Source organism: Strongylocentrotus purpuratus, unplaced genomic scaffold, assembly GCF_000002235.5.
Source record: "Strongylocentrotus purpuratus isolate Spur 01 unplaced genomic scaffold, Spur_5.0 spur5_scaffold_3, whole genome shotgun sequence".
NCBI lineage: Eukaryota > Metazoa > Echinodermata > Echinoidea > Camarodonta > Strongylocentrotidae > Strongylocentrotus > Strongylocentrotus purpuratus.
The window spans coordinates 27,850,567-27,865,566 of NW_022145609.1; the positions used below are offsets into that span (position 1 = coordinate 27,850,567).

At 40.2% G+C, this 15,000-nt stretch overlaps 1 protein-coding gene across 1 annotated transcript in view; it reads left to right on the forward strand.

The window, feature by feature from the left end:
• Nucleotides 1-15,000, forward strand: part of LOC100892803 — an 84,542-nt gene that overhangs the window by 29,616 nt on the left and 39,926 nt on the right. Inside the window, exons 24-33 of the mRNA XM_030996154.1 lie at nucleotides 5,377-5,400; nucleotides 6,099-6,257; nucleotides 7,209-7,229; nucleotides 8,194-8,309; nucleotides 8,759-8,927; nucleotides 10,429-10,605; nucleotides 11,331-11,357; nucleotides 12,059-12,223; nucleotides 12,885-13,163; nucleotides 14,281-14,542. Of these exons, the coding sequence (XP_030852014.1) occupies nucleotides 5,377-5,400; nucleotides 6,099-6,257; nucleotides 7,209-7,229; nucleotides 8,194-8,309; nucleotides 8,759-8,927; nucleotides 10,429-10,605; nucleotides 11,331-11,357; nucleotides 12,059-12,223; nucleotides 12,885-13,163; nucleotides 14,281-14,542 (1,399 nt within the window). The remainder of the gene's footprint in view (nucleotides 1-5,376; nucleotides 5,401-6,098; nucleotides 6,258-7,208; nucleotides 7,230-8,193; nucleotides 8,310-8,758; nucleotides 8,928-10,428; nucleotides 10,606-11,330; nucleotides 11,358-12,058; nucleotides 12,224-12,884; nucleotides 13,164-14,280; nucleotides 14,543-15,000) is intronic.

Genomic DNA, 15,000 nt, shown 5'->3' on the forward strand with positions numbered 1-15,000 from the left:
CTCTAAAGTTGAAACTTTGTTATGAGCCAAAATGGCAAATTTGGTTGCTAAGGGCTATCCTCTCCTTAGCAACGGTAACATATTGGCGTGAGAAATAGAATATATCACAAGAAATTGCTATCACTAAGCAGATGACTACTTTTATAGGAAGTATGATGTCCAATGATGCATTTTTATCCTATATTAATGATAAATATCGCTTAGTTCCCGTTGCTATGGTAATAATATGCCTAGCAACCGATATAAAACACATATTTTTGTTGTAAATCTAATATTTCCCATATCTCTGCTTCTAAATAACATAGAGTTTTGATTTTAAGTAATAAACATACATTTCCAGGGACAAGGAATCAAATTAATTAAATTTTAATGAGCTAAACCTAGCCAAAAAGCCGAAACGGCAGCCATTTTCCAAAATGGCCGCCATAAACCTGATATTTCGCAATATCTCCGCTTCCGAATGACTTAGGGCCTTGATTTTCAGTGCTAAATATACATTTTCTGGGCCCAGGAATCCTTTGAAACATATTTCAATGAGCTAAACCTGACCAAAAAGCATTATTCTGAGGATGTGTCAACTATATACCATGGCATGCCGTGTGCCTGATGGACAACGTACATGTATAGGTCATAATTATTCAAGGACAATATCTTGGAATCCTGTGACGAAAGAAAGGATGCCAGAAACAGTCAAAGCCCGTGTCCTCCATGTGCATGACCTTCATGCTGCAGATGCAGTGTACCACCAGGTCTGCAGTGTTAACTAATGCTGTGATGTCACATGGAACAGACATACCTGATTTCAATTCGGAGTTTGTCCAGTATGCTGCAGACAATGTAGACCACAACATCCGTACCCTTGATGGTAACAACACATTCCATGGCATGGGGATGATTGCTGCCATAACCCCAGCCACCAAAACCAGCAGACCTACCCTCAGGGCGCAGGTCACCTCCAGCGATATCTCCATGGTGGGACAAATTCCTATCCATTACCACAAAGAAGAGAGCCGCGGTACGACAACACTGGCATACCAGAAGGTGGTCAACATGAATGCAAAGGACCCAACAGCAGAACTTGATCTCCTGTGGAAGACATCCGTTATGTTCACCTCACCAAGACCGGCATGGTCTGAACTGATGCAGCTTGTGCATCATGGTGACCACCCCTGGAAATCATGGGTGATGTTTCTCCCAATGATCGACATGAATCCCAGCGATGTCACTTGCATCTATTCCACACTGAAGTTTGTGTGTGAGCATGCTTGCCCCCATGGTGTTACACCCATCATCACCTTTGACCAACCACTATGGTGGCTAGCCCTCATGATCATCGAGACTGAGCTCACAGGAAGTGTTTTGAATGACATGCTTTTGCGCCTGGGAGGCTTTCACACAGAAATGAGTTTCTTGGGAAGCAATCTATGCAGATAACGCGGTGGCCACAGGATGTCAAGCAAGGCTATTGCACGATCAATACGGGGACATCTACTTGTTGATGCAGCACTGAACGCCTTGATTTTGTCAAACGCACTTGGTGTGCCACTCCCTAAACCATCTGTAGATCCACATGAAGTGGAGGAGACCAATGAGGCAACAGTGTCACCAGATGATGAGCCTACGACAAACGGAACTGGAAACACTGATCTTGATGAACGTGCTGCACTCTACAAGAATCTGATGGAAGGTTCTGTGTCTGCAGAGGAGTTCTGCCAAGCTGATGTTTTAACCAGAATCAAGAAGCTCTTCCAGGCCCAAACCGAATCCTTGAAGTCCTCTAGGACCGCCACACTTTGGCTGCAGTACATGGAGATGGTTGACATACTACGGAAGTTTATTAGAGCAGAGCGTATTGGCAACTGGGCATTGCACCTTGAAGCTGTGTCAGAGATGTTGCCCTACCTGGCAGCCTCTGGGCTCAACCTCTACACCAAATCAATCCGCCTCTATGTGCAGCAAATGAGCAAGCTCAAGGATGAACATCCAGATGTGTACCAACGATTCGAAGAAGGGTTCAATGTTGTCAGAAGAAGTGATTGCCTATGGGCTGGTCTGTCCGTAGATCTCACCATCGAACAGGTCCTAATGAGGAGTATGAAGACCAGCAGTGGCCTGACGAGAGGGCGAGGCATGACAACAGCGTCTCATATGGCTGCTCTCCATGCCTGCCTGTGCTGAAGTCAACAATGCTATGCAACAGCTCACAGGTGTCAACTATTACACTGGTGAACAAAACAAGGACATGACAAATGCTAGACAAGCAAGTGACATAAAAGACACACATGCAGTTATCAGCTGTCTGAAAGAGAGAACACCCTTCAGCTCAGATCCGGGCTTGCGCAGCATTTCGACAGGGGTACATGCAACCAGCAAAGTCAATGTGGATTCAGCAAAAATTGTTGGAACAGCAATCCTGACCAACATGGATGGACAAATTGCTGCTGACTACACATTCAAGAGGAAGGATCAGGCCATCACCTTGGCTTTGAAATCGGCAGTAAAGATTGATGATGAGGCAGTACAAGTGGATCCCCAGCTGCTTTTCCAGCGACTGACAATTGCTGCAAAAGCTACAGAGACTCTAGAGTCTGTGTTCAAATATGAGCTGTGCAGTTACCCATCAGCTCTGTTTGATTCCACAATGCTGCTCCGACGGCCACAGAAGCCAGTGCTAGCAGATGCTATCTGGACACTTCTGACAAAGGTGTTGGATGGTGGGGCACTAGTTTAGCATATTCCATGGGCACGTGGCTCAACAAACAAATGTATCTGCACGCAATACACAGAGTATATCCCAAACAAGTATGAACAGGCAACAGTCGTGTTTGATGGATAGTACATCAACAAAGGGCACAGCACACCAAAGACGTGCAAGAGGGAATGCTGGATCATCGGTGACATTTGATGAAGATATGAAGGCTACAATGAAGAACAAGACAAATAAGCAGCACTTCATCAACATGCTCAGCACCAAACTATGGGCAAAGAACTGCCAGACACATCATGCTGCAGGTGACGCTGATCTCCTCATAGTGCAGAAAGCAGTGGAGTCTGCAGCCACCACTGATACTGTGCTGATCGAAGATGACACAGATCTACTCATCCTGCTCATCTACCACACCAACCTCGAGTCATGTGACCTGTTCTTCCAACCCGAGCCAAAGAAGAATGTGAAAAAACCGCGTGTCTGGAACATGAAGTCTGTCAAACAGCAGTTAGGCCCCGATGTATCACGTACAGCACATTTTCGTCATGCACGCTCTCCTGGGATGTGATACTACTTCCCACGTGCATGGCTTTGACAAGGGAGCTTCCCTTCACAAATTCAAAACCTGTGCGCACTTCCGTTAACAAGCAATTGTGTTTGACAGACCGACAGCGTCCACTGATGATGTTGTAGATGGAAGCAGGAGAAAAAGCCTTGGCATGCCTGTACAATGGGAATTAGCCTGCAGAGTCACTCAACGTGGCGCGACATAAGCGGTTCTGCTAGAAGGTCACCTCCAGCATTTCTCATGTGCAACCCCAAAGTCTACCGCCCACATCAGCAGCAGCGAAACACCACAGCCTTCGTGTCTACTACCAGGTCCGGCAGTGGAAGGGCATTGCAGCTGATGAGCTACGACCAGATGACTGGGGTTGGCGGGAAAGCAGTGGAGGAGTCGTGCCCGTACAGACGGACTTGCCACCAGCTCCGGAAGAGCTCCTCAAGATGATCCGCTGCAACTGCCAGACAGACTGCAGCAGTCTGAAGTGCACCTGCAAGAAGCAGAGCATGGAGAGCTCAGCTGCATGTGGCAACTGTAGAGGGTCAGCATGCACGAACTCAACCCAAGTTGCATGTGACAGTGATGACAATGAATAGACTTTTTAAGGAAGATTGATGGATCGAAGATGGTAGTCTGAGGCTATATGGTACATGTAACTACATGCAGTATTATAATAATTATGACCTATACATGTACGTTGTCCATCAGGCATGCGACATGCCATGATATATAGTTGACACATCCTCAGAATAATGCTTTTTGGTCAGGTTTAGCTTATTGAAATGTGTGTCATTGGATTCCTAGCCCAAGAAAATGTAAGTTTTGCACTAAAATTCTAAACCTTTAGAAGCAGAAATATTGGGAATTATCAGGTTTATGGCAGCCATTTGGGAAAATAGCTGCCATTTCGGCTTTTTTGTCAGGTTTACATGTAGCTCATTGAAATGTGTTTCAAAGGATTTCTGGGCCCAGAAAATGTATATTTAGCACTGAAAATCAAAGCCCTAAGTCATTTAGAAGCGGAGATACATGTATTGCGAAATATCAGGTTTATGGCGGCCATTTTGGAAAATGGCTGCTGTTTCGGCTTTTTGGCTAGGTTTAGCTCATTAAAATTTAATTAATTTGATTCCTTGTCTCTGGAAATATATGTTTAGCACTTAAAATCAAAACTCTATGTTATTTAGAAGCAGAGATATGGGGAAAAATAGATTTACAACAAAAATATGTGTTTTATATTGGTTACTAGGCATATTATTACCACAGCAACGGGAACTAAGCGATATTTATCATTAAAATAGGATAAAAATGCATCATTGGACATCATACTTCCTATAAAAGTAGTCATCTGCTTGGTGATAGCAGTTTCTCGTGATATATTCTATTTTTCACGCCAATATGTTACCGTTGATAAGGAGAAGATAGCCCTTAGCAACCAAATTTGCCATTTTGGCTCATAACAAAGTTTCAACTTTAGAGCGCTATAACTTTTTAGTTTGAAGAGTAATAGACTTGAAATTTGGATATGATATCAACCAGGATGCTAAACAGTTTTTCGGCAAGTTTCAAGTTGGTTAGTATAATAATCAAATAAAAATGGAGAAATAAGTATTTTGGCGCAATTCACATTAAAAAAAAAAAATGGTAAAAAATCACACTTTTGGCTCAAAATTGGTAAGCAAATCATCCCGAAACCTCTTGAATGAGGTTTCATCTTGTAGGAAATGTAATTGTCTTTCATATGACACCTTATGCATGGTAAAATGAGGTGCTGTTAAAAAGTAATCCCCAAAATTGTACAACAGTAGTTATACATGGCGGCCATTTTGAAAAATGGCCGCCACGGAACTTTCCCCCACCAGGATTCCTTAAGACATTTGATATGTTATAGAGGACATGTTTCTGGGTATAAAACAGTTGACAGACTTTCTGTTGCAATTAGTGGGAGGTTGACCCCTTTTTTTTCACGAAATGCCTGGACTAAAAGGCAAGTGGCGTCATAGAGTGAATTCCATCGCGGCTGTAGCCGTCACCTCATGATGATGACGATGATGATGATGAATGTCTCTTTAATAACATCTGATCTTCCCTTTTCTTTATTTTTCAGAAAAACCAGCTGAAGCATTTTATGGTATGTAAACTTATTTTTTCTTTGCAATTTCTGTGTACAAATGTGCTCGTTGAAGTCCACCCTGGTATCTCATTCTACATGACCAAAGTGGTCAGAGCTTTGTAACTTTTTCAAAGAGATTGATTGTTCTGATATCAGCGCACATTTTTATATTGAATTTGGATGTCAGAACTCACCCATCAATTCGTCCTTGTTTTCACGAAGTGACAGTAGTGAGGAAAATCGTAACGCAAAGTGAATGCAATTTTTTTTCACTACCGTCACTTTGTGAAAACAGCGACGAATTGATTCTGACTGACAATTAGTGATCTGATTTTGGACAATATTTAAGAGAAAATATCAGTGAAATTTTGATATCAGAAATAATTTGATAGATACAAATCTTAAAGTTTGTTATCAATCAAACACAAAGTAGCATCATGATTTCCTTTGCTAGCAACTTTAACTACTTCTGGTACATGCATGGGCCAGCTAGTGAGATTCTAGATACAATGATGCTTTATAAAGAGGATTCAATTTTAACTTGGCAACTGAGATGAGGTCTTTTATTAAAAAGCTGATGTATTTCGATCATGCCTATATATTTTGCTCAAGTATCTAGCTTTCTCATTGCACATGTGTGTGTTTGTGTATTCACTCTGTGGTTAATTACAAAGAAGAATTAGAAGTATTTTCTTCTCTCTCTCTCTACATAACAGTTCCTACGCAAAAGACCTGCAATGACGTTTTGATATTCTTGGAGACTTTGGGTCGGGACGCCTATTCAGGGTACTACTGGATCGATCCGGATCAGGAAAGCGGAAGCCTTCCGCCCTTTTTAGCTTTCTGTGATTTCTATTACGAGGAGTCTGTAGCAGGTAAATTTCTCTGATGGTTGAATCGGGCAGGGCACTGTTTCTTATAAACAGTGTTGACTGGGTTAGCCCCTAAATTATCAGTGAACGGAGCAGCTAGAGGGCACCGGGCAGAGCTGAGGATTGAAATGGGTTATATAAATATTGCAAAATTGTTTACTTTACTTGTATCAAAGAGAACTGTTGCTGAGCTAGCTCCATGAGCGTCCCTGGACGGTGTGTGCGCTCTATAAGTTTACACTATTATTATTATTATTATTATTATTATTATTATTATTATTATTATTATTATTCATTGAAATTGATCACAAATTGGTATCAATTTGAGAGACTTGTAATAAATCCGGATCAAATGCAACTCCCTGTTATATAAGAGATGGCCCTGATCTTTAGTGATGAGATTATACCAGAGACTTTTAGTTCATTTTCAAACTTGGATATCTGACCTATGATGTTTTTAATGGAAGAACGACTAATATTTAAAGAACTGCGGAATGATACAGCATCAGTCGTAAGTTTTGATGTGGTAAGATAATAGCTTTTGGTGTGACTGTTTGGCATCATATGATTAAAAGCATACAAGCTATCAATAGAATATTTGAGCTGGAATTTCCCTTTTTGTCGTGCATGAACACACAATTGGTCAAGTTTATGGCACCCTTTTGTAGATAGATGATATTCAAGAAGCATTTAATATTCATGCAGTTCTGGTACCAACAGATAATTGTCGATAGCTGGTCACACCAGCAGTCGCTGTATAATAAGGGTTTCACAAATAAGTAAAACAAATTTGCTGCTCAGATGATGTTTATGTTATGTCATAAGATATAATGTTAACATATTTGCTTGATTTCTTCTCTTTCTGTCTCTCTTTCTGTCTCTCTCTCTCTTTCTCCTTCTTGTTCTTTCTCTCTCTCTCTCTCTCTCCTGTCTTTTCTCTTGTTTTGTGCACAGGAGCTGAGCCAATGAAAATGGGTATGTATTTTTTTTTCTCCTGAAGTTAATATGCAATTTAACTTTGTTGCAGAATAAATCCACAAAATCGCATGGATGGAAACATTGGTATCAAATTTCTTGGAGATTAGTCCCCTAGCTTTGTTATTATCATTGATATTTATTGTAATAAGGGCTTTTGGTTACCGTTACAGATGTACATACCATTTAGAAGAAGAAAAAAAATCTATATTTTCAGTGATTCTTTAATTTTTGTAATCCTGAAAAATTGATCTTTAGATGTTCTCTATAGGTTTCTATGGTGAGTGAGTATTCACAAAGTAAGGCTTTCTGTTACACCGTGTGGTGGCCTTACTGAAAAGGCAGTTGACCTTTGTTCTCAAAACTTTCTGAATTCAAGAGAGATCAGGGTTAATTTTTAATCATGTTGTGGTTTAGTGTAGGGGTTAGAGTTCTCTTGAGCACTACATTACTATGCTTACAGAGCAGAGACAGTGAATTGAAATGACAATTTGCTGTGTACATGTATTTTTCTTTGTGTGCCAAGGAATGGGGCAATCAGAGATGGCAACCAGTAAGATTAAATCGTATTTAGTACGATAATAAGAGTGAGATAGGATAATACGATATCACCTCTTAAATACTATTTTTCATCTTCATTTTTTTTTTTAAACCCATAAAAACAGCGGAATTGCATACATGTAGAAACATGTAAAAGTAAACCCCCGCAACCCCGACAAAAACTTTGCTTTCCAATTTTCTCATTTATTTAGAGTGTTACAAGTAAAATATTTTTCTGAAATTTTACTGGCCCGGTGCCGACAGGCCAGTGGTAGTGTCAAGTTTTCGTGAAAATCTGATTTTTTAGGATACTCGGTCTTTCTTTTTTGTGTCAAGAGGTCGGCATCTCTGGGAAATGGATCCCCGCCAGTCTACCATGTCATGTCCAAACAGGGAATAAAATGATTTTTATTTTCTTTCATAGCGGAGACTGTAATCCATCATGATGACGAGGGCTACTTGTTTGCTGACGCAGACGGCTTCACACAACGTTTTAAATACAACTATGCATCTATTGCACAGATAGCTGCACTTGCAAGGGTAGGCAGGCCCCATTCAATCTGTTCCAGTCAGTTTGCTACGTTTTTTTAATTTGCTGACGCATACAGTTGGCGGGCACAAAAATGGAATGTAAAGTGAAAAAAAATATTTAAAAAGTGAGGGAAATTGGAGTAGAGAAAGCATTCCACACACCACCTTCCTGCTTTTGTATTAACTATTTCACATCCCTTTAAAAGATATAATGAACGCATAAACTCCCAGTTATAATCTGTAAACTTCCAGTTAGGATTTGTAAACCTCCAGTTATGATGTATAAACCTCTCGTTATGATGCGTAAGCCTCCCGTAATGATGTGTAAACCTCCAGTTGTGATGTGCGAACCTCCAGTTGTGATTTGTATACCTCCAGTTGTGATGTGTAAACCTCCTGTTATGACGAGTAAACCCCAATTTTTTCCCTGCATTTCTTGTCTTTATGACAACTTGAAGGTATCGGACAAGTGTGAGCAGGAGATCGAATTCAATTGCAAGGGCTCCCCCATCTGGTCTGGAGAAGAGCAGAAAGCATGGTGGACGGACAGGCATGGCAGACAGATGGTCAACTGGGGTGGTGTGCCTACAGGAACCAAAGGATGTGCTTGCATGTCATCTGCCGAAGGTGAGTTTTTAGAAAAGGTCACCTACAAAGTAACTGACATATTGTCTGTTTGGAACCAGAAAGGTTTTAAATAAATGATATGAGTTAACATCCTTCTGGGTCAAAAAAAAGTTGATGCGTCCTTCGCTTTATAGCTGTTGTTTTTCGTCCTTGAGCACATCTGGAATTTCTATTGCGTAAGCCAGGGCCACGATCGTCACGAGAGTCTGTCCGTGGCAAGGACAGACACTCAGTCATGTGCAGCCCCTTACTGAGCCCGAGCTAAAGAGCAGAGTCTAACTGTCCTCAAAATGAGGACAATTAAAGTCTGGCCTAATTTTATTATGATTTAATTTGAGGGTTCTCCCTCTGTTCAGTCATTTTGTTCATGTCCAACTAACAAGTAGAGTCTGAAGTCATATAAAAAAAAAAACTTTTTTTTTTTGGCTTAGTATTGGGGCTAGTTTCCATTTAGAAATGAAGGAAAACCTTGAAATGAAAAATCAGGGACTTTCCTTGGCCAAAAATGAAAGTCAGGCTCGTAAATTTTGTCTCGTGTCCAAACAGTATTTACACTGGACAACTGGCATTCGTATGCCTTGTGTGCCTGCAACTAGTGTTCATTATAATAATAATAACATAATGATAATAACACAGTCATTTATATAGTAAAAAGCTTACACAAATTAAACAGTTACACGGCGCTTCACAGAGTTCAAACAAACTAAAGTACAAGTAGCAAAATTAAAGATAATCCTTGGAATAGGAAAGTTCTGAGGGCCTTCTTCAAAACATTTAATGAAGGAGATAGGCGCACAGATCGTGGCAGGTCAATCCACCACTTCACTGTTTGTTCTGGGCACATGGAGTTTAGTACAGTCTGAGCTTAAACAACAGTTCAGGGGGGTGTTTCACAAAGACTAAGTTTGACTTTAAGTCGGACTTAACTATGGCAGGCCATTCATGCCACTGGTTGCTCTTACCATTGGTCTCTCAATCATGATCTTTAGATAATATTTTTTCCTTCAATGATGAACTATCAAAAATGGTAAATTCTGCAGATTTGTGACCACAATTTGTACGTCCCTTGAGATAACAATGCCAGTAAATGGTGAAAGCAAAGAGTGGCATGAATGGCCTGCCATAGTTAAGTCCAACGTAAAGTCGATCTTATTCTTTGTGAAACACTCCCCAGGTCATGCAGAATGGTAAGGAATGCTGAGAGAGCTAAGCTAGGAGGGAGCTTTGGAGACACCTGTATACAATAGTCAAGATCGTTGATAAGCATTGCAAACTGGAAATATGAAGAAATGATAGTCATAGAAATGTTAAAACTCCACTTGAGCAAATCCAGGATTTCTCTTTCCATTAAAACCCCACTGCACTACTTATAGCTACTTGCGCCCTCTATATAGCAAACAATGCCTAATCGGTGCCTAATTGGTCCCCCATGAACCTCTTTTTCTTTTAAACCTTGATATATGCCCCACTATTAAATACATTTTGTTGCCTTTTCAAACAGGATGTGCTGCTGGAGCTGCTCGCTGTAACTGCGATGCTAACGCCATGAATTCTACCTTGACCGATGAAGGTATTTTGAGCGACAAGAATCAGCTTCCTGTGACCTCCGTGACCTTTGGTAGCAGCGCTGATGACACAGGCTCCTTCAGGGTCTCTGCACTCAGGTGTAGTGGACAAGGTATGATATGTTATGTCAATAGAGGGCAGGTTCAAATCCTGCTTGTTCCGAGATTTTTTTCTGACTTGTTTTCAAGTACAAGATCGAGCACGTAACCTTTATTTACTAGGCGCAAGCCCAAAAAAGTCTTTACAACAAAGATACTAAATGATTTAAAGGGAAAAAACAAATAGAAAAAAATAATTGTTTGAGTTTAATGTGATTGTGAAAGTACAGAGTAGATGTGAAATTAATATTCATTGACGTACAGTTATTTGCATTTCCACTACTGTAACAAAAGTCACAAAAAACACTGATTTTGTGGTACAGCATAAGGAGCTAAAAATGATTCTGAGTTGGCAAAGTTATTAAAAGTTGTAATTGTTGCTCAGAATTTTGTTTGTAACAAGGGAAGGGTTAAAACATACAAACAAACAGACAAAAAACTGTGTGGACTTTTATAAGTCAATAGAAAGATTTGTTATGGTCCAAGCGATTTAATCCCATATGTTACCAACATCATCTCAGATTTTTGTTTGTCTGATGACTGTTCAAAACTGATAGCCCTTCTAGAGCTTGAATCATTCAAAACAACCAATGAAAAGATATTTGTTGTCACTTTTTTTTTACAACTCAATAACCCTTGTTGACTAATATGTCCATACCTTGTACTTTCCCATTTGTAAATGTGAATATGTGATTTACGTGTCATGTATTTTGTTTCCATTTTCTTTCTTTGAATCCAGGAGGCATGGCTGCTCCTACAGTCGAAGGTAAGGTTTCCACTGTCATACCTCTTACCCTGGGTGTTCAGCTGTCCTGGACATCAGGGAAAACCTTGAAAATGAGTTCCTCCTATTTTCCAATCAGGGAATTCAAAGAAAACAAATCCAATTATGTAGGGAAAATCAGGGATTTTCGTTGGGCCCTAAAGGAATTAAGTAACCAGTCTTTAATATATGTGTCTTGTGTGCAAACAGCACATCCATAGGATGATTGGCAGGTACTGTTTATTGAACACATTTTAAACTGCAATTAGGTTGGATTAATGATCCTGTCAACTTTAGACTCTATCAGGGAAAAATCAGGGAGAAATCAGAAAAAAAACAATCAAGGAATCAAGGTTTTTTTTCTCCATAAAATGCTGGGAACCTGTTATTTTGTAGCTTCCTGTACTGTAAATTTTTTAATTCTGTAATAATTTATTGGCAAGAAGGAATTCTTTGCTAGACAAGTACAATTTTCAGACTTGGGTTTAATTTTGAAATTGTATGATTGTAACATGTTCTCATTGTGTCCCCTGAGCTTGAAGTATGTTCTTGTTGAGAGGCTACAACTTAGTACACATTATGAAATATGATTTGTATATCCATCATTCACAGAGAGTCAGAAGGTACTGTCCTTTTTGACTCTCAACAGACAATATATAGTGATTATTGGTACAAAACCGTGTGTTGTAATTCTTTCCCCGTAGATTACACCTTCTACTTTAATGCCAACGGCCAAGACCGGCATCTGATGAATGTTTTGCCTCGCCTTGAGCCCGGCCAGGAGTGGATCGAGTTCTCGGTGGATGCGCCGTCCGATGCCTACATTGCTTTCGCCAGCGATCCAGACGGGTATCCAGAATATGAGATTGGTTCGTAATTTAACCTTTCATTTGCCACCAGTGCCAATTTGCATGGTTGACTGTTTGACACACATGCAGATCGGCATACACACAAAAAAAGACAAAGGTCCCAATTCACAAAAGAACTGCCTTGTGGAACACCGAAGCTTTGTAAAAAATACTCATTTTCTTGTGTGATTAGCTACATGACAACCCTTTTCACATTCGTTTGGATGAGTTTTAAATGGGAAACAATTTAACTAACTTGAATAATTTAGTATCAAATGAAAAATACAACATGATACAGGCAGGTCATTTGTGTGTCCGTACAAGTTAAAGAGGAATGGTTAGGGTTGATCTTGGCCAACAAAATTAAAGAGTGTTGCCTGATATTTGTTGTACCAGTATACTATCAAAGTTGAAGAAATTTGATGTCACCAGGTTAAACGTTGCATTTTTGTATCTTCCTGCCTCGACTTTGCTTTGTTCAGACAAGGACAGCAGAAAGTGTAGGGTGTAATTTTGTATGTTTTTGAGTAGTAACAAGAAAACATTTACTTTAAATGATTGCATTTTAATTCAATGTAGAGTTATTTTTTGAGCTACATGTATATGCATGTGGCAACTTTGAAGGACTCCCACTTGTTCAATCATCGCTGTATAACTATCACACTTTCACTTTTCCTTCCAGCTATTGGTAAGGATGGAAACAGAAAGACAAGCTTCTTCGAGGCTGACGAAGAGGAGATCACATTCGAAACACCTGGCGTCCTGAACACGGATGGACCCACTAGGTTCCGCATCGGCCTCGCGGACGGCACCATCGAGCTTCTGAAACTGGAGAACGGCGGTGGGGAGACACCCATCGGAGCTGTTAACTTTGGAATGGTGCATCCCTTCAGTTACATCCTCTTTGGCTCCGGACCTAACTCACCTTCTACGTGGAGCTTCCCCTACCCCACTGCTACCAGTAAGTACCAAGGTCATGAGGGGAAAACTCCACATAGACTTGTATTAAAGGAAGGCCACACATGGAATTATGGTGTTCCACAAACGAAATTTAAAAAAAAACCTGAAACATCACAGAAGGAGTATGAACTAATTAATGCTGATGGCTGGGCTCCAGGGCTTGCTTTAAAGGCTGAAACAATCTGATCCATATTTTGAAGCAATTTCAAACCCATTTCATGACTAATATTTCAATTCATTAATAATTTTGGATGAGAATGAGTAACCTATTGCAGATTTTCAAACCTGTACAATCAAAATTCAAATTGTTACATGATTAAACCTCTCGTGTACCACCCTGGTGGAAAAAAAAGATGAGGGGGCTTCATAGGCAGGATATGTTGTGTGCATAGGTTCCCTTTACAGGGTCTCGGTAAGAAGCACTAGTAGCCTGTCTATACAGTGTAAATCCCCAAGAAAACAAGAAAGAGGTCTTTATAGACTGATGTTTTTTCTGTACAGGTTTCCTCTCCACAAAGGTATCATTGAGAAACACTCTTCAAGTCAAATATTTGTACAAAGTTAACGCGAGGAAAGAAATAATCTTAATCAGCAGATGATCCTTGTATACTGATTATTCAGTTCAAACTTCGAAGGGGTCTCTTTTATAACTGGTTTTGATTGGTTGGTTGGTTGGTTGTTTTTTTACCTGACTTCTAAGAAAGCTTGTGTATGTTTGTTAGTATAAGCAACCAGGGGACCAACGGCTTGAAGTCCTCTCCAAGGGACTTGTTAATGAGGATTGATGCCTAACCAAAGGGCACAAGACTACTCTACTACTGAGCCAAGATTCAATGGGAAACATTGCCCTTTATTCATCATCATCATCATCATCATTATTATGATCATCATCATCATCATTATTATCATCATCACCATCATCATCATCATCATCATCATTAGTATCATGATCATGATCATCATGATCATCATCATCTTCATCATCATCATCGTCATCATTATTATTATCATCATCATCATGATCATCATCATCTTCATCATCATCATCGTCATCATTATTATTATCATCATCATCATCAGCATCATCTTCACTATCGTTAATCTCATCATCCCACCAGGTACCAACGTGTGCGACTCCCAAGTGATGAGCATTGCATGTCCCAACGGACAGTACATTGACCTCATGTCTGCCAGCTACGGCTACTCGGCAGCAGCCACAGCCTGCAGCGATGGTCAGGCGTATGCCCCTTGCCACTCCGAGAACTCCTTCTCTGAGGTGCTCCAGCGCTGCCAAGGAAAGGCAAGCTGTGCTTTCCAGGTCACTGCGGGTGTCTTCAATGACCCATGCGTCCCTATGACCCCCAAGTCTCTAACGGTTAGGTAAGTCTTCCTTGTTGATACTTCTGATGGCCCTTTTACGTATGATACAGAAAACCTGCAGCATTTTATATTATACATGTAGCAATTTAAGCGAAACATGCCTTAAGTGATGATGCTAATAATAGTTTTAAGTTTCAGAAACCTCTTTGGGTGATTCTATGCCAAGTGTTCCATGCTACATACTTTCATGGAAACAATACATTTTTTGTTAATATTACCATTGATTATCTTGTTACCACTACCATTTAATGGTTTTATCGAAAGGTTTTCATGCAAGGATGAAGTAGATGGATTAAAAGTTGTTTGTTGTTGAGCAGTTGAGAACGAATTGCGCTGATATCGCTCATTTTATGGGTCAAGCCATCCATAAGGACCGCTATTCATAAGGACCATTATTCATATGGACAGCTAACCATAACGCATGATAAAATGAATAGCGATCCTTTATGAGTAGGGGC